General features: G+C 37.2%; 2 protein-coding genes across 2 annotated transcripts in view; both read right to left on the bottom strand.

Annotated features, from left to right (window-relative positions):
• Nucleotides 1–20,896, bottom strand: part of CDKL5 (cyclin dependent kinase like 5) — a 195,826-nt gene that overhangs the window by 95,724 nt on the left and 79,206 nt on the right. The gene's annotated exons all lie outside the window — the stretch shown is intronic.
• LOC121025653 (gap junction alpha-1 protein-like) lies at nucleotides 322–7,328 on the bottom strand. The gene is made up of 2 exons (XM_040468288.1): nucleotides 6,404–7,328; nucleotides 322–2,652 (listed from the first exon to the last, which is right to left on the bottom strand). The coding sequence occupies exon 2, from the start codon at nucleotides 2,587–2,589 to the stop codon at nucleotides 1,690–1,692; it is 900 nt and encodes a 299-aa protein (XP_040324222.1). The 5' UTR covers nucleotides 2,590–2,652; nucleotides 6,404–7,328; the 3' UTR covers nucleotides 322–1,689.

Raw genomic sequence — 20,896 nt, 5'->3', positions numbered from 1 at the left:
CTCTCTCTCTCTGTGCCCCACCCCCACTCTCACTCATTCACTCTCTCTCTCTGTCTCAAAAATAGACATTAAAAAAAAAAGAGGAGATGAGTTAAAAGAAAAAAAAGAAGCTACATTTTTTTGCACATCCAAGTAGTGGGTATATCTCTGATCGTACTACATATAACTAAAGATGCTGATACTAAAACCTTCTGTAATGGAATCACTGTAATTCCATTTCTAAAACTCTGCAGTAGATTTTGCTTAGATTAAGATATACTGAATGAAGAGTTCAAAAGACTAGGAAAGATGACTGCAGCCAGAAACTCTCAGAGGCAGACATGCAGGTTGTTCTCTTAAACTTTATTAAAGAACATTCTCTAGACTATATGATGGACTAGGTCTACATTTGCACTAATAAAGCTGAACATGACAGTAGTCTAATGTGAAATATTAAACTATTTAGTGTACAAAACTGTTGATGTAGCTGTCGCACAAGAACAAAGTATGAAGCTCGGCATTTTCACCAACCACCTGTCAGTTTTAGAAAAGGTATTTGAAGAAACAGATTTCTTTAGTGTACGTTTCCAACACATTAGTTACATGGGTAATATTCAAACCTCTTTCAACCTCTCTTGCACTCCAAATCTCAGTACAAACATCAAAAATGCCAGCCACCCCAAAAGACTGCCCGCCAAACTCATAACAGAATACAAGTTCTACAATAATGCTTGTTACGTAAGGTTTATTAAGTAGAACAAAGCCAAGAACTATCAGTTACTGCAAAATTCATGTAAGAACATTTAATAGTTCAGCTCTATTCGTTCCTTTTAAGTTTCTCACATTAATGACTGCTGTTCACAGAACTAAAAGTGTATCATTCAAGTATCAATGATTACATTTCAGAAAAAGGACATTATTCCCGACATCTTTCTACAAAAGAAAAAAATCATAATGAACAGAACCAGTGTCCCTAATAGAATAAAGTGGCTGAAGTGGGGCATCTGAGTGGGGGAGGGAGGAGTGCTTCACTTTCACAGTAGGAATTATGTAATGTAAACATCATATGGCCCATACCACAAAATCTGTGACAAAGGCTCAAATTTGAACACTGCATTATTTTAATAATCCATGTTCATGAGTTTATACTGTGTCTGTTTGTACCAACACATCACAAATATCTATCACTCCTTCATATACACTGAACCATTCTTGGGGAATATGGGAGAGAAAGTCTTTACTTATGTACCACCTGATGGAGACTTTATTTAAAATGTAAATTCTTCGAGTCAACCATTTTAAATACCAAGATGTTCCTCTGATTAATTAATCTCTCCCCGTCTCTCCCCTCCTATCCCAGATACTCCAAAAGAACCCTTTATGTCCACTAAGCCTTGTGACTGACAGTGTTCAGTACTGCTTCCACTGGAACAAAAGTACTCTCCATTTTACCTTCCTTTTACTTTAACAATTGAGCAAAATCATAATGCTTTCAAGCATGTGTCTAGATCTCTAGGTCATCAAGGCTGCTGCTGGCATGACTGCTGGCTTTGCAGAATGGCTGCTGTCTACAATGGCTACTGCCCAGTAGCTAGGGTTTTTGGGCTTTTTTCCCTCAGAATCTGCTTATCATCAGGGAAATTAAAAGGCTGTGTGAGCGAGTGGAGAGGTGGTGCTTCTTGCCTGCCCCATTAAACCTTGCTATGCACTCTATTTAGCACGGTTTTGCTCATTTCCTTGTTTGCTGTAACTGAGGCAGGAAGAACTGTTTGCGTTTCCAGGAACAAGCTTGTTCCTGGGAACGGACATGTCAGAGAGAGCAACAACTGATGACCTGTCTTTGGAGGGACCCAGCAGACCAGATATAACATAGTAAGACTCACTCTCTGAATCCTTCACGCGGTCCTTAATGCTCTTGACAAAGACAGAGAATAGCTCGACGATATTCAAAGCAAGAGACACCAAGGACACCACTAGCATGAAGAGAATGAAGATATTTTTCTCTGTGGGGCGAGAAAGGAAGCAGTCCACTTGATGCGGGCAGGGGTCTCGTTTGCAAGTGTAAACCGCGTTTAGACTGAATCCATAGATGTACCACTGGATCAGCAGGAAGGCCACCTCGAAAAGAGACTTGAAGAAGATGCTGACGGTATAGATTCGCAGCAAGTCCCTTCTCATTTTCACCTTATAGTGTTCTTCAGCGCTGAACTTGAACTTCTTGATTTCGATTCTGATTTCCTCCACGTTGACATCATTGGTTTGAGCAACTGTGAGTTCCTCCCCTTTCTTTTTCGAATTATGTTCCTTGCGCAGCAAGTAGAATACATGCACTAGGTACAAAAGTGAGGGGACAGACACAAATATGATCTGCAGCACCCAGAAGCGCACATGAGAGATTGGGAAGGCCTTATCGTAGCAGATGTTTTCACAACCAGGCTGCCGAGTATTACAATGAAAGGCAAACTGCTCATCATCCCAGGCTGACTCAACTGCTGTCCCCAGGAGCAGGATTCGGAATACGAAAAGGATGGAGAGCCATACCTTCCCTCCAAGGTTGGAGTAGGTTTGAACCTTGCCGAGGAGCTGGCCTAAGGAACCCCAGTCACTCATGCTGCCTGTCCGCTGTTCTTTCGCTTAAAAGAAGTGAAGTAGGCACACCAAGTGACTGTGCTCCTTAGAGGATGAAGTAAAATGAAAAAGTAAGTTCAAGCACTCAAAACCCTGTAAAGTTTATAAAAGTTGGCTACACCCTGTGGTACCTTCCTCACTCTTCCTCCTAATGAAAGACAACTGCTGATACCCAATAAAAGCTTATGTGGGTTCATTTTCATACATGGTGAGTAAATACTTTTAAATAAAGATGTACATATATCAATAATAGGAAGAGTTACAAAAATGAGGGAACAAAATAAACGTATCTTAAATGTTTCTTCAATTCCTGATTAAAGCCATCTCCAAAGATAAATACTGAAACAGAGAAACTGAATTAAAATTTCACAAGCAGGGATGCCTGGGTGGCTCAGTCAGTTGAGCATTCAATTCTTATTTTTGACTCAGGTCATGATCTCACAGTTCATGAGTTTGAGCCCCATGCTGGGGCCTGCACTGACAGTGTGGAACCTGCTTGGGATTCTCTCATTCTCCCCCCCCCCCCGCCCACCTCCACCACTCGTGCTCTCCCTCTCTCCCCCAAAATAAGTAAAAATTAAAAAATTTTCACATGCATATATTGACCACTTCATCTTCAAACTTATTACAGCCATCATTTCCTAAATACATAATGATAGGGGCACCTGGCTGGCTTAGTCGGTAGAGCATGTGACTCTTGATCTCACGGTGCTGAGTTCAAGCCCCATGGTGGCATGGAGCCTATTTAGAAAAAAAAATTTTTTTTTGAAAAGGGAACAACCAAGTAAATAATGCTATTCATTCGAGCATTATTTATTCAGTGCCTACTAGGTACCAGGTACAGTACTGGACACTGGTCCCTATGAGTGAGTAAAACAGAATTCCTGTACTTGTGCAACTTGCAATTAACTAGGGGAAACAGAACGTTAAAAGTACAATATTTTATTAAATATAAGACACAAGTGATTGTAAGATACACTATTACATTACTTACCATTCAGAAAGCATTAAGGGCATCTAGTGTTAAGATGAGCCTCAATTTCAGAAATGTGAGCAGAAATGTACATCTTAGAATCGATGAAAAAGGCTAAGTGAATGTACAATTGCAATTTTACATAAGTACTAAGAAGTAAACAAATAGGCACTGACAGAAATTAACTCAAGGAAACCCAGATCAGCCTGAGCATGATTAAACTGTGATGCTGGGGCAAGACTGAAGCTGAGGGAGAAATTACTAATGGCAGTTCAGGATCTCTAGGGGACAGTGGGAAGATTGGGGGAGAACATAGGACACAATTGAACAGTACAGGGATGATGGTTCTGCGCTAAAATGGGCAGCCAGTGAGTTTTAGTGGTGACAAAAGTAGAAGAGGATGTCAAGAATCATGGGGGTGATCCTGAGAGTCTCTCACCCTGGAGAGGGAAACAATCCTGCCACTGTGGTCCTGAATGCTGTGATGAATGAGGGGACATTTTTGTAAGGGTGGCTGCCAACCCAGTTAGCATAGAGTAGCAAGATCAAAAAGAGAGAGAGAGGGAGGGAGAGAGGAAGAGAAGAGGAGAGGAAGAGAAGAGGAGAGGGAGAGGAGAGGGAGAGGGGGAAGGGGAGGGGGAGGGAGAGGAGAGGAACTTATCTGGAAATTGGAAGTCAGGACCCCGCCAACAAAGGCCTCAATTTAAAAACTTATTTACTAAATATAAATCATTATCTCAGTTGAACTGTTAGCACATAGAAGCTTTTTTGGTAAGACTAAAATACTGACATACTATGTTCATGCATGTGGATTTCTTCTAGGAGATCGTTTTATCAACAGGTGTTTTGGGGGTTTGTGGGGGGTTTTGGTTTTATTAAGTTTCAGGAGGAGCAACATGGATACTGACCACTAATCTATTGAGGCTGGATGTGACTTGGCATGGGGCACAACACATAAGTGTGCCACTACTGAAGACCTGCTCTTCTCTCTCCATTTTCTCCCAACAGCCTATTTCTTTATAAGAAATGTCTCTAAGCAAAAGCCTAAAGAAAGACTTCTGTCTCCAATTCAAATCATGCTAGACAAATGGATCTTCTTTTGTTGTTTTTTTTTTTAAGATTTTATTTTTATTTTATTTTTAAGTAATCTCTACACCAAATGTAGGGCTTGAACACATAACCCTGAGATCAAGAGTCACATGTTCCAACAACTGAACCAGCCAGGAACCCTAGATCTTATTTTATTTTTTTTTTTATTATTTTATTTTATTTTTTTAATTTTTTTTTTCAACGTTTATTTATTTTTGGGACAGAGAGAGACAGAGCATGAACGGGGGAGGGGCAGAGAGAGAGGGAGACACAGAATCGGAAACAGGCTCCAGGCTCTGAGCCATCAGCCCAGAGCCTGACGCGGGGCTCGAACTCATGGACCGCAAGATCGTGACCTGGCTGAAGTCGGATGCTTAACCGACTGCACCACCCAGGCACCCCCCTGGATCTTATTTTAAAACAAATCACAGCTAATTGATTATTACATGGCAAAAAATAATTATTTTCAATCAAATTCTTTCAATACAGCATGAACTCATCATTTCTAAAAAAATTTATTTAGTATATTAAGATAAAATCCATAATATGTAATATTTTAATTCTCCCTCCTGAAAAACTTTAATTCCCAAAGACAGATATTCATTTTAAGCAATTAAGAAAATTAAGAGAAAAATATTTCTTAAATATGACATGAGTTTGCCAGCTAATAAGCAATCTTAAATACCATTCAGCTAATTTGTTTCTTGGTTTAACAGCTATTCTTCACAGTAGATTCGGTGAGAAAAATAAAAATTAAGAATGAAACCTTAAAAAAGGGCAAGGTTAATGCAATTTACAATGTCTCAATCGCCCAAGGTTCTTCAAGGATAAGAACTGAAGGCTCCCAAAATGCATTTTTTTTTTTAGCAAGCAAATTATACGGCTCTTAAGTATACACCATACTTTCTCAGTTGCTTAAATAACACATTTTAGCCAAACTGCCCTCTATCACACAGATTCTAAAAGTGATTCTATTAGGCTAAAGTCACCAAGATCTACAGTTTATAATTAATACATTCTTCAAGGTTAATTGAAAATAAATCACTGGCAGCATAAGAGTTAGGCATTTATTGTCATTAGTTTTTCAAATTTAAACACTGGCTTCGTCTCCAGAGACTTCAAAGTGCCTCAGAAAATTGAGTTACTTTTTCAAAAACAAGTGGGGTAAAAACACTAAGTGAAGGTTAAACACAATAATCCCTGAAACTACTTTAGCATAGATTCTAAAAGATACCTGATTAAAAAAAAAACAAAAGCCAGTGCGGGGCGCGGGGGAATCAATAATTCCAGTTAATTTTGAGTAAAGTTATTAGCAATTTTCTAGAACTACAATAAGTTCTTAAGTTTTTCAAATATTTTGTTCTAAAAAAGTTCTTGCTATAAGCACTTTGAAAATATACATATCTGAAATTCAAAGGGATGAAAATAACTAAGAATGAGTCATCTCAGCTAAGCAAATGGTTCACAGAAAAGTTAAAAGCCTCTTGCTGAACAATTATTTTTAAACTGGACAAGGTATTTCCAATTTTAAAACATAAACGTAAGACTTCAGGTTTCAGTTCCTACAAATAAACTGCTTGAATATTGTCACTCCTGTCCTTATAACAAGAGGGAAAAAACCTGAAAATCAACTTTCCTTAGGCTTATCAGAGAATTAAGGACATAAAGCAAACTGAACTCCTGAAATCTGGAGAGAAAGGCAAATACAGAGAATCACACCCAAGAACAGCTTACCTGGAGCAGAAGGTGCTAGAGAAAACTGGGGAGAAAACTTAAACGGTAATTTCAACAAAGGCTTGCAAGTAAGAACTCCAACGGACCCTATCTAACGAGAGCCCTCCACAATCTTTTGGCTTTACCCTCCAGGACTTCACAAGGTTCTGAACATGAAGATCCAAGAATGATCTCCTCCCCTTTTTGGTAAGAAGAGAAAAGTAACAATGCCCAGGATAAAGATCCAATAAAAACCTTCTCCCTTTTGAGAAAGGGGAAGGAGAACAGAACTCTTTTGAAAAACATCCAGGGGAAAGTAACGGTTTTGAAATAAGCCTGCACTGTTCTCCATGACAAAAGCCAACACTCCAAGGGAAAATTTACCAGAGCCTTATATGCTGTCCTGGGAGAGGGGAAATTAGCCAGCTATAGCCCCTCTACCCTTCTTGTTTCACCTGAAAAGAAGGGGAGGAAAAGGCCAAAAAATATTTGTGAGAGTTGCAGCCCAGGACTCCAGCCCACCAAAAGACTAAGATTTGGTCCTAAGATTATAGAACACTTACTCGTCCTCATACTCTACCACCATGTCACCAGGGTTCTGGTACAGTAACAGTGGATTTCAACTGAACAAGTTGCAAGAAACAGACTATTTAAAAAGGAATTCTTAGGGAAATACAAAGACAATGGGGGAGAAAAATAAAACAAAAAATAAAGACACTAGAGGAAACTGAAGCCTCTGGCACCTACCCCTACAACAAACATTTAATGGCCCAGACCCTAGTCAAATTAACATAAAACATTACACTAAAAGCCTATTTACCTCAGTTCCCATTACCCAACATATCCTGGCTTTTAAAAAACAGTAAAAAGCATGCTAAAAGGCAAGATAAAAGGCAATCTGAGGAGACAAAGCAGGCATCAGAATTAGACTCAGGTATGGCACAGATCTGGGGGTTATCAGTAATAATTTCAGATACAGAATATAAAATAACTATGATTACTATGTTAAGAACTCTAATGGAGGGGCGCCTGGGTGGTGCAGTCGGTTAAGCGTCTGACTTCAGCCAGGTCACGATCTCGCGGTCTGTGAGTTCGAGCCCCGCGTCGGGCTCTGGGCTGATGGCTCGGAGCCTGGAGCCTGTTTCCGATTCTGTGTCTCTCTCTCTGCCCCTCCCCCGTTCATGCTCTGTCTCTCTCTGTCCCAAAAATAAATAAACGTTGAAAATAAAATTCTTTAAAAAAAAAAAAAAAAAAAAGGAACTCTAATGGAAAAAGTAGACAACATGGAAGTACAGATGGGTAATGTAAGCACAACTCGAAGAAAGAATGAAAAGAAAATGCTACAAATAAAAATCACTACAACAAAAATGAATAATGCTTTTCATGAACTTATCAGTAGATTGGACATGGCCAAGCAAGGAATCAGTGAATTTAAAGGCATTTCAATAGAAACTTCCCAAACTAAATGCAAAGGGAAAAAAGAATTTTAAAAAGCAGAACAGAATATCTAAGAACTACAGAACAATTATAAAAGGTATAACCAGAATACCATAAGGAAGAGAATGAGACAAAGGAGAAGAAATATTTGAAGATATAATGTCCAAAAATCTTCCAAAATTAATGACACCAAACCATTGCACATCAAAAAGCTCAGAGCAGACCTAGCAAGATAAATACCAAAAAATCTACACCTAAACTACATCATATTCAAACTACAGAAAAATAAACATCAAGAGAAAATCATGAAAAAAGCTAGAGGGAAAAAATATCTTACCTACAGATAACAAGGATAAGAAGTACATCCAACTGTTTTCAGAAGCCATAAAGTAGAATATTTAAAGTGTTGGGATAAAAAAAATTATTCATTGAAATTACCTCTCAAAAGGAGAAATACTTTTTCAGATAAACCAAAACTGAGTGAAGTTTTTTAACAGTGGATCAGTCTTGGGGCACCTGGGTGGCTCAGTCAGTTAAGCGTCCAACTTTGGCTCAGGTCATGGTTTCACGGTTCATGAACTCGAGACCCACGTTGGGCTCTGTGCTGACAGCTCAGACCCTGGAGCCTGCTTGGGAATCTGTGACTCTCTCTCTCTCTCTCTCTCTCTCTCTCTCTCTCTCTCTCTGCACCCCCTCCCCTGCTCATGCTCTCTATCTCTCAAAAAAATAAACATTTAAAAAAATTAAAAAAAAAAACAACAACAGTGGATCAGCCTAGTAAAAACTTTTAAAAAGTTCTTTAGAGAAGGAAAATTATACAGGTCAGCAAGTCAGATCTAAACGAGGTAAGAGCACTGGAGAAGGAATAAATGAAGGCAAAATAAAATGTGTTTTTCCTATTCTTAATTAATAGATAACCATTCAAGGGCACCTGGGTGGCTCAGTCAGTTGAGCATACGACTTCAGCTCAGGTCATGATCTCATTGGTTCGTGAGTTCAAGCCCCGCATCGGCATCTGTGCTGACAGGTCAGGGCCTGGAGCCTACTTCAGGTTGTGTGTCTCCTTCTCTCTGCCCCTCCCCACTTGTGTTCTGTTTCTCTCAAAAATAAATAAACATGAAAAAAAAAATAGATACCCATTCAAAGAATAGTAACAGTGTATTCACTGATTATAGCATAGGGATAAGTAAAATGAATGAATGACAGCAATGTTACAAGGGGGATGGGAGGGAGGAATTCAGAAAATTCTAGTTTAAGGTACACATACTGCCTGAGAAGCAGAATACAGTTATCTGATAGCAGACTTAGAGACCAACGTTGTATGAGGCAAGCTCCAGGGCAATGACTAAAAACCTTTTTTTTTTTTTTAATGTTTATTTATTTTTGAGAGAAAGAGAGAGAGTAGGAGAGTGTGAGCGTGGTAGGGGCAGAGAGAGAGGGAGACAGAGGATCCAAAGCAGGCTCTGTGCTGACGCAAAGAGCCCAATAAGGGGCTCAAACTCACAAACCGTGAGATCATGACCTGAGCCACCCAGGCACCCCTGACAAACTCTTTTTTAAAGAAGTATAATGGACATGCTAAGACAAGAGAGAAAATAGAATCACATAAAACAGTCCATTAAAACCAGAAGGAAGAAAAGGAAAGAAATGTTTTTGTTAAAAAAAAAAAAAAGGGCGGGGGGGGGGGGGTTGCCTGGCTGGCTCATAACCCCTTGATCTTGTTGGGTGTAGAGATTACTAAAAAAATTTTTTTTTAAATAAAAAAAGAAGAAGTGTAACAAACAGAAAAGTTACAAAAATGGTTCATACTGATCCAAATATATTAATAATCACCTTAAATGTGAATGGCCTAAATACGTCAATTAAAAGAGATTGTGAGAATGGATTTTTAAAAGCCACTTTAAATAAAGACACAGATAGGTTAAAAGCAAAGGGATACAAAAAGGTATATCACGTTAACACTAAAGAAAGCTGGAATAGCTATATCAATTTTATACAAATCAGATTTCAGAACAAAGAAAATCATCAGGAATAAAGACGGACATTATAAAATGATACATTCTCCAAGAAGACATAATAATCCTTAATATGCATATGCACCAAACAAGAGGACATCAAAATTCATGAGGCAAATATTGACAGAACTGCAAGGAGAAACAGACAAATCCACCATTATAGTTGGAGACTTTAACACCCGCTCCCCAACTTCCAGTAACTGACAGATCCTGCAGATAAAAATTGAGTAAGGATATAGGTGAACTGAACAGCACCATTAACTAGACCTACCAGACATTTACATAATACTTCTTCCAACAGAAGCACAACACATATTCTTCTCAAGCTTATATCAAGCATTCATCAAAGTGGACCAAATTCTGGGCCATAAAACACAACAAATTTTAAAGCATAAAAATCATACAAAGTATACTCTCACAACACAATGGAATTAAACTAGAAATCAATAACATAAAGCTGGGAAATCTCAAAATATTTAGAGATTAAACAAGACACTTCTAAATAACACACAAGTTAGTGGCTCCTGGCTATCTCAGTTAGTGGAGTAAGTGACTCTTGATCTCAGGGTCATGAGTACAAACCCCACATTCAGTGTAGAACTTACTTAAATTTAAAAAAATAAATAAATAAAATAAAATAACACACAGGTCAAAAAAAAATCTTGAATTTAAAAATATTTTGAACTAAATGAAAATGAAAGTATAAAACAAAATTGTGTGATGAAGCAAAAGCAGTGTATAGAAAAAAGTTTGTAGCATGGAATGCATATATTAGAAAAGAAAACAGACCTAAAATCAGTAACTAATCTTCTATCTTAGGAAATAATACAAAGAGGGATAACTTAAGCCTAAAGCAAGAAGAAAAGAATAATAAAAATAACAGAAGTAATCAATGAAATTGAAAACAGAAACTCAACAGTGAAAATCAATGAAAACAAAAGCTGGCTCTTTTAAAATTCATAAACCTCTAGCGAGGCTAACCAAGAAAAAGAAAAAACACAAATTATTAATATCAGATATGAAAGAAGAGTCATCACTACAAATCACATGGACATTAAGGGAATAATAAAGGAATATTATGGAGGAATATTATGAACAAATCTATGCTATAAATTTGCTAACTTAGGTAAATGGACCAACTCCTTGAAATATACAAACTATCAACATTTATCCAAGGAATAATAGATAGTCTGAATAGGCCTGTATGTATGGAAGAAACTCAACCAATATAACCTTCTAAAACAAAAGTCCCATATCCAGATAGTTTCACTGGTGACTTCTACTAAACACTTAAGGAGAGATTATACTAACTCTCTACAATCTCTTCCAGAAAAATCTCTCTTCCAGAAGTAGAGGAACACTTCTTAACTCACTCCATGAAGCCAGTATTACCTTAATACCAAAACCAGATAAAAACATTAAAATAAAGGTAAGCTACAGGTGAATCTCTCTCATGAACACAGATGTAGAAATCCTCAAAAAATACTGACAAAGCATAAACAGCAATGTATAAAAAGAATGATACACCATGACAATGTGGGATTTGTCCCAGGTGTGCAAGGTTGGTTCACCATTCTAAAATCAATTCTTGTAATCTACCATCATCAGTGAGCTAAAATAGAAATGTCACATCATCATATCAATTGATGCAGAAAAGCAATGACAAAACCCAAACCCATTTGGATATAAACTCTTAGTAATCTAGGAATAGAAGTTCCTCAACTTAATAAAGAACATCTACAAAAATCCTACAGTTAACATCATGCTTAATGGTAAGAAACCACATGCCTTCCCACTAAGCTCAGGAATAAGGTAAGGATGACCCCTCTTACCACTTTTTTCTTTTTTTAATGTTTTTTTTTTTTTTTATTCATTTCTGAGACAGAGAGAGACAGAGCATGAGCGGGGGAGGGGCATAGAGAGAGGGAGGGGCATAGAGAGAGGGAGACACAGAATCAGAAGCAGGCTCCAGGCTCTGAGCTGTCAGCACAGAGCCCGACGCAGGGCTCGAACTCACAGACCGCGAGATCATGACCTGAGCCGAAGTCGGTCGCTCAACCAACCGAGCCACCCAGGCGCTCCCCCTCTTACCACTTTTATTCAACATTTTATTGGAAGTCATAACTAATACAGTAAGAAAAAGAAATGAAAGGTATACAGATTGGGAAAGAAAAAATAAACTGTTTTGTTCACAGATGATTGGCTTGCCCATGAAGAAAATCTCAAAAAACCTACAATGAAAAACTCCTGGAACTAATAAACAGTTCTAGCTAAGTCACAAGTTACAAGGGTAATATACAAAAATCAACTGCTTTCCCACATACCAGGAATGAATAATTAGAAATAAAAATTAAAAACAATACCATTTACATTATCACACACACAAAAGTACTGAGGTATAAATCTAACACAACATTTGCAAGATCTGTTATGCGAAACCCTACATAACTATGTTGAAAGAAATCAAAAGATTTAAATAAATGGAGAGATATTCTGCACTCATGCATTAGAACACTATTAGGATGCCAATTCTTCTCAACTTGATCTATAGACTCAGTGTGATCCCAATTCCAGTAAGCTATTTATTTTCTGGATGCCAACAAACTGATTTTAAAAGTAACATGGATGGTGCCTGGATGGCTCGGTCGGTTAAACATCTGACTTTGGCTTAGGTCATGATTTCATGGTTCATAAGTTCAAGCCCCACATCGGGCTCTGTACTGACAGCTCGGAGCCTGGAACCTGTTTCGGATTCCATGTCTCCCTCTCTCTCTGTCCCTCCCCCCACCTCCAAAATAAACAAACATTAAAAAGATATTTTTAATAAAAATAAAAGTAACATGGAAAGGCAAAAAGAATAGTTAACACAAAATTGAAAAGGAACAATAAAGTTGAAGAACTGATATCACCTGATTTTAAGACTTGCTATAAAGCTATAGTAATCAAGACGGCATGATATTAGGTGAAGGAAAGACGAATAAATCAATGGAACAGAACAGAGCCCAAAAATAGACTCAACACAAACACAACTGATTTTGACAAAGATGCAGAAGCAATCCAATGGGAAAAAAAAGGTCTTTTCAACAAATGGTTCTGGACGTTCATATGTAAAATAAAGAATCTAGACACAAACCTTGTAACTTTCACAAAAATTAACCCAAAGTGGATCACAGACCTAAATACAAAATTACAAGACTTCTAAAAGGTAACCTAGAAAATCTAGATGACCCTTGACTTTGGTGATGTGATTTTAGATACAATGCCAAAAAGGACAATCTACCAAAAAAATTGTTAAGTTGGAGATCAATGACTGGGAGAAAATGTGTGCAAACACAGAGTGATATCACCAAAAATGTCAAAATAGGGAAATCTAGGACTCCGTCCTTTCACAGAAACAAATAATGGGCTGGAAAAAGTATTAGAATCAGTTTCTAGAACTCTGCAACTAGTCAAAACCTTAAAACGACCATGAAAAAACTTGATAAAAGAGGTAACTACTGTGTGATATGAGCTCAATGTGCATTTTAAACTGCCTACCTACTTTACCCTACACACCATATCCATGATAGACAAGCAGACAATAAATAGAAGACAACTTCCTCAACCTGATAAAGCACATTTATGAAAGATCAACAACTAACATCATGCATACTCAGTGAATTAAAAGACAGAAAGCCGTCTCCCCAAGATCAGGAACAAGGTGAAGGTGTCCACTTTTGCCACTTAATAACACTGTACTAAAAATTCTAGCCAGAACAACTAGGCAAGACAAAGAAATAAAAAGTTTCCAGATTAAAAGGGAAGAAATAAGGGCACCTGGCTGGCTCAATCAGCAGAGCACGCGACTCTTCATCTTGAAGTTGTGAGTTCAAGCCACACGTTGAGTGTAAAGATTACTTAAAAATAAAATATATAAAAAAATAAAAATAGCACACCTGTGTGGTTTAGTCTGTTAAGCGTCCCGACTCTTGATTTTGGCTCAGGTCATGATCTCATGTTCATGAGTTCAAGCCCTGCATCGGGCTCTGTGCTGACAGTGCCTGCTTGGGATTCTCTCTCTCTCCCTCTCTCTCTACCCCTCCTGCACCTGTGCACTCTTTCTCTCTCTCAAAATAAACTTTAAAATAAAAATAAAAATAAGTAAATAAAATTTTAAAAAGGAAGAAATGAAACTACTCTCATCCACAGATGATATAATTATAGAGAGAAAATCCAAAAGAATCCACACCTTACAGCTAACAAATTCAGCAAAACTACAGGATAAAAAATCAAAACACGATAGCCAGTAGTCTACAAAATGTTAGACACATAATTACATTTGACCCAGCAATTCTATTCCTAGGTATCTATACAAAAGAATTAAGAGGAAGGACTCAGATACTTGTCTGTGAATGTTCACAGGAACATTATTCACATTAGCCAAAAGTGGAAACAATTCAAGTGTCCATCAACAAATGAATGGATAAGCAAAATGTGGTATATACATACAACAGAGTATTATTTCGCATAAAAAGGAATGAAGTTCTGACACATACTACAACATGAATGAACCTTGAAAACATTATGCTAAGTAATAGAAGCCAGACACGAAAAGACAAATATTGTATTATTCCACTTATACAAAATATCTAAAATAGGCAAAACTGTAGAGGCAGAAAGTAGATTAGAAGTTGCTACATGCTGGGGGTAAGGGGGAATGGGGGAGTTACTGCTTAATTGCTACGGTTTCTTTTGTGTATGATAAAGAAAATTGGAAATATATTGGTGATGGTTACACAACACTGCGAATGCGATGATGCCACTGAACTGTACACTTAGAAATGGTTAAAATGGCAAATCTTGTTATACATATTTTACCACAATAATAAAAAATCAGTAGTATTTCTATATACTAGCAACTGACAATCCAAAATGGAAATTAAGAAAGCAATTTCATTTAAAATAGTATCCAGGGGCACCTGGGTGGCTCAGTAGGTTAAGCATCCGACTCTTGATTTTGGCTCAGGTTGTGATCTCGTGGTTCATGAGTTCAAGTCCCACATGGGGCTCCATGCTCATAGCATGGAGCCTGCTTAGGATTCTCTGTCTCCGTCTCTCTCTGCCCCACTCCCCACTCACCTCTCTCTCAAAAAATAAATAAACTTTTAAAAAAAAGAGCATCCAAATGAATAAATACCTAGGAATAAATGTAACCAAGCATGTAAAAGACTAATACATTGAAAACTACAAAGTACTGATGAAAGAAGTTAAAGAAGACTTAAATAAACAGGTCTTACATTCACAGATTGGAAAAATTTATATTGTTATGGTAACAATACTATGCAAAGTAATCCACAGATTCAATGGACTCTCTATCAAAATTCCAATGGTTTTTTTTTTCAGAAATGGAAAAGCTAATCCTCAGATTCATATGGAATTGCAAGGGGCTCTCAATAACCAAATGAGTATTGAAAAAAGAAGAAACAAAGTTGGTGGATTCATACTCACTGATTTCAAAACTTAATACAAATCCACAGTAATCAAAACAGTGTGGCACTGACATTAAGGACAGACACACAGACCGATGGAATAAAATTGAGAGTCTGGAAATAAACTAATATACTGATGGTCAATTTATTTTCAACAAGGGTGGCAACACCAATAAACAGGGAAAAAACTGTCTCTTCAACAAATGGTGTTAGGACAACTGCATACCCAACATCCAAAAGAATGAAGTTGGACCCCTATCTCATACCACATATAAAAATTAACTCAAAATGGAATAACCACATAAATATAAAAGCTAAAATTAAACTATTAACTTTTAATTTTTTTAATGTTTTTATTTATTTTTGAGACAGAGAGAGCATGAGCAGGGGAGGGGCAGAGAGAGGAGACACAGAATCCAAAGCAGGCTCCAGGCTCTGAGCTGTCAGCACAGAGCCTGATGCGGGGCTCAAACTCACGGACTGTAAAGATCATGACCTGAGCTGAAGTCGGACGCTTAACCAACTGAGCCACTTAGGCGCCCCTAAACTATTAAGTTTTAAAAAGGCATAAGCCATCATGACCTTGAATTTGGCAGTGGTTTCAAAAACATGAGCAATAGAGGAAAAAATAAACTGGACTTTATGCAAAGGACACTATCAAGTAAACAATCTACAGAATGAGAAAAAAATACTTGCAAACCACACACTTAATAAAGGACTTATATCCAGAATATATAAAGAACTCTTGCAACTGAACAATAAAAACCCAATTTAAAAATGGGCAAAGAACTCGAAGACACATTTTTCCAAAGAAGATAGGCAAATGGCCAACAAGTACAAGAAAAGAAACTCAACATCACAAATCATTATGGACTTGCAAATCAAATACACAATATGCTACCACTTTATGTCAGCTAAGATAGCCACAACAACAAAAAAAATAAGAAAACAAGTGTTGGCAAGCATATGGAAAAACTGGAACACTTGCATATTGCTGGTGGGAACATAAAGTGGTGTAGCCACTGTGGAAACAGTTTTGTGGTTCCTCAAAAAGTTGAACATAGAACTTCCATATTACCTAGCACTTCTACTCTTGGTATACACCCAGAAAGAATTGAAAACAGGAAATCAAACAAAACTTTTACATGAAAGTTCACAGCAGCACTGTTCACAATAGTCAACAGGCGGAAACAACCCACATGTCCAATGACAGACGAATGCATAGATGCATAGACAAAATGTGATATATTCATACAATGGAATATTATTCAGTCATAAAGAGGAATGAAGTATGGATACATGCTACAATATGGATGAATCTCAAAAACATTATGCTAAGTGAAAGAAGGCAAACTACAAAGGTCACACATTGTATGTGATCCCATTTACAGGAAATGTCCAGAATAGGTAAACCTATAGATACAGAAAGTAGATTGATGACTGCAAGGGATGGGGAAGAGGAGACACGGGGAATGAGCACTTCATGGGCATGAGGTTTTCTTTTCTTTTTTAATGTTTATTTATTTATTCTGAGACAAAGAGAGAACAAGTGGGGGAGGGGCAGAAAGAGATGGGGAGAGAGAATCCCAAGCAGGCTCCATGCTGTCAGCACAGAGCACGATGCGGGGCCCTATCTCACAAACCTTAAGATCATGACCTGAGCCCATATCAAGAGTCTGACACTTAACCGACTGAGTCACCCAGGTGCCCCACGAGGGTTTTTCTTGAGGTCATGAAAATACTTTGTACTTGACAGAGGTAGTGATTGCACAACACGGTGAAGGCACTAAATGCCACTGAAATGTATACTTTAAAATGACTGATTTTATGTTATGCCAATTTTACCTCAATTTTTTCAAAAAATGATGGACCTAAAATGTAGCTTAATTCCAGGCTCTTCCACTTCCTAACTTGTATGACCTTCAGGAAATTAACCTATTGAGGATCAGTTTCCCCCATGTAAAAAGAAGGTAATATTAATTTATAATTGTTAGGAAGATTTAAAGTAATGAAAATAAGGCATCTAGCATAATACCTAGAAGTCAAGAGGTACTTGAAACAGAAATTACTACTATTTCTTGTTAACTTCTCATTTATTTTCACTTGAATTATATTAGGAAGATACCTCCTGGTTTTAGTCTCCAAAGAATTTTACTGTTCATATTTGTGAGAAATCTCTTTCTCTTAAACTCAAGTATTCTTTCATAGTCTCAGGGAAGACTGTTTTATTCTTTGTATTCACCTTTGGATGAAAAGAGTTACTCAGGCCAGTGATGGGACATAGTCAATGTAAATACGCTGTGTCTCTGTATGCCCAGTCCCTAGCAAAGTTCACTTCTGTGACAGCTGAAATGTGAGAGGTAAACAATACAAAATTTCCTACACAGCCATCCCAACAATTTACCCAAGCCCAGCTCAAGGGAAAAGCAATTTTCAGGGGAAGTCTCACACTTTATTAACTCTATTTCTCAGGCTCCAAGAGCACAAAGGGCAAAGAGACAAATAGAAATTGAGATGGATGATCCACCGAGACCACTATGCAGTCCACCGTATTTTCCCAGTTGGGGCTTGTTCAACATCAGGAGTCAGCAAGCTCTTTCTGTTAAGGGCCACAATAAAAATTGTATGCTTTGTATGTCATACAGTCTCTGTTGCAACTACTCAACTATTATTATTTTAGTACAAAAGCATCCATAGGAAATACAGAAATGAATGAGTATGGCTGTGTTCCAACACAATTTTATTTGTCAAATAGGCAGTGGGCCACATTTGGAGCACGGGCAGAAGTTTGCCAACTCCAGATCTACACTGTCAGGGTAGGCACTCCTGCCCATCCTAATATGGCGGTCCTAAAGGAAATGGCCTGGGCCACGTGGATCAAGTTTCAGCTGTGCCATTTGGGGAAGGTTCTACAATCCATCAATACTCCGCCTAGGATTCTGGGCCCTCTGGCACTCAGAAGTAAACAAAACTTCCCACTTGTACCATTCTTATTCAGCTGCCCTCAACTAATAGCGCTACCTCCTAATTTACTCCCATCTTTGTGGCAGTCCTTTTACAGGGTTCTGGGAAATACTGATTTCTTTTCTTTTCTCCTTTATTACTGACATGAGTTTTTTCCTAAGCAGGCTCTAATGAAGAATGTATTGAAAAATGGGGGAAAAGCTTTCACACTATCATTTCCACTATAATCTTCTCTCAAATTATCCTCTTCCAATTTATGTGTTAAGCTTCCTGACAGAAGTAAACATGATCTTGTATTTGTTGATTTATAAGTACTAGACTAAATTCCTCAAAAGTAGCAATTATTTATTGATTTCTACAGAGCCAGTTCCAAGCAGAGTACCTGACATTTTGTGGGCACTCAATAGATTTTTCTCAAACAGATATTTGATTGAATTTTACTTTATAATGCCATGCCTAGAACACAGTGCTTTCAATACAGGAGGTACAAGAAAATGTATTTAACTGGATGTTTTAAAATGAAAAGGTTTGAACATATGAAACAAACCTTTAAATTGGGAAAGAGTAAAGCTCAAAAGCATTTATAGAATATAAACTGTAGCTTCTAATAGTATTTCAGGGTTGGATTACTATTTATATAGAAATAGATCACTGTGTACTACTTTCCAGCTAGTGATTTCAACAATTGTTAAGCTTAACTACTTAAAAGTATCCACCATATGGGCATTTGTTGAGACGTTCCTTTTCCTGTATTACCAGTGAATGCATATTTCAAGGCTGTGTAAAAAAAATTATTTACTTTCATTTTTGCTCCTGAAGTTTTGAAAAGTTGCATTAAAGAGCTAGTATAAATCCCTTAAGCACAGACATGTATCAGAGGCTAACGAAATTACTCATCTGAAAAAGGTATAGAACATTCTTTTCTTTGAACTAATTATGTTTTTACAATTAGCACACAAAGAAGACTTTAACATCCATCTAGTGCCCCAGCCAACTCATCCCCTGGTTGGGAGGTGGAGGAGTGTGTGCAGGAGGGATGGACAAATCATTTAGGAGTTGAGTCACTGTGAGAAGGATGAACAAGCTAAAGTCTTACGTGTGTAGACAATGCATGCATAGTTAGTACCTGCCAGTTCTAACAGGACCATTTTTTTAATCCCATTTACTAAAAAACAAACAAACAAACAAACAAAACAAATCTAGATTAGGATGATGAGGATAAAGATAACCATGAAGCTGGTAAAAGCTAAAAATTCTTTTAGTTCCTGGAAGAAGTTAGACTCACCTGGAAATTGACACATAAACCATTATTACTTTTATTGATAACAAGACAACAAAAACATAGGCAGTTTGTCCCTTATCAAAAGACTAGCAGAATTTAAAATGCAACATATTATAATACACAGAAATATGATTTTGGTAAGACTGCTGTAGTGTTCCAGGAACTTTTCCACAATTAATTGATCAGTAAGAAAAAATCGGTCAAGAGAGGAAACCACACAGAAGTAATGGTTCTATATAAGTGCATCTTTGAGAGTAGACAGAAGAGGTCTTCCCCAACTGATGATTCCTATTATCTTTGTTACCGACCCAAAGCCCATTTTAACATTGGCATCTCGTTAATCTCCATAACGCACAATAAATTAAAGTCATTTAGGGAAGTGTAAGTACTTCAAAATATGACTATGGTGAAATAATCAATACTTAAATATTTCCAGCTTCCTACAATCTTTATTAAAAACCCAAGCCTCTCTCTAATTTTCTTCAAACGCTAGAAATTTTATAGACAAGAAGCAGGAACACACATCTTACTTTTATTTAAATAAGGAGAAAAGTAATGTCAAAGAAAATAATCCCATATATTCAATTTCTCATTGTTGATTCATCTAAGTTTTATTCTAAAAACTCAATTCAGGGGCGCCTGGGTGGTTCAGTCAGTTAAGCGTTTGGCTCTTAGTTTCAGCTCAGGTCATGATCTCACGGTTTGTGGGTTCGAACCCCACATCAGGCTCTGTGCTGACAGCTGCAGAGCCTGCTAGGGATTCTCTCTCTCCCTCTCTCTTGGCCCATCCCCTGACCGCTCCCTATGTCTCTCAAAATAAACGTTCAAAAAATTTTAAAAACCTCAATTCACATGTAAAACTTAAATCTAAAAAACAATTTAAGACTTGTTTCATTTAATGTGGAAAAAAACTGAAACAAAGTTTATTTTGTTTTAGTAGAAAATAACTGTGTGGTTTTAGATGGTGGACTATAATCTGTTAAATCGGTGATGGTTCATGGACTTTTCCTCAAGTATCTTCTTTAAAATAGTTCGTTGTTTTTGTTTTTTTTGTTTTTTTTATGTGACCAAATCATATTCAGCTTTTTGGTGGAAAACAAAATTAATGTGAAAAAGAAAAAGAGGAAATCACTAATTCAAAATACATAAAGCTTGCTAAAAATGAACTCTTACAGCAAAAGACAAACTGCTCATAGTAAATGATAACAAATAACCAAAGAATGGCTTTTAGTAGGGGAAAATATGGGTATTGCTGAGTAGTGAATTTTTATTAAGCTTTATGTATTTTGAATTAATAAATACATATATATCTATATAACAATATTTAGAGAGAGAGAGAGAGATAAAG

The sequence above is a fragment of the Herpailurus yagouaroundi genome, unplaced genomic scaffold, assembly GCF_014898765.1.
Source record: "Herpailurus yagouaroundi ecotype Mexico unplaced genomic scaffold, PumYag 67690, whole genome shotgun sequence".
Lineage (NCBI taxonomy): Eukaryota > Metazoa > Chordata > Mammalia > Carnivora > Felidae > Herpailurus > Herpailurus yagouaroundi.
This window is presented reverse-complemented; position numbering and strand designations above follow the sequence as displayed.

Coding starts and splice junctions, on each gene's coding strand:
- LOC121025653 (XM_040468288.1), bottom strand. CDS start 2,589: ATGAGTGACTGGGGTTCCTTAGGCCAGCTCCTCGGCAAGGTTCAAACC.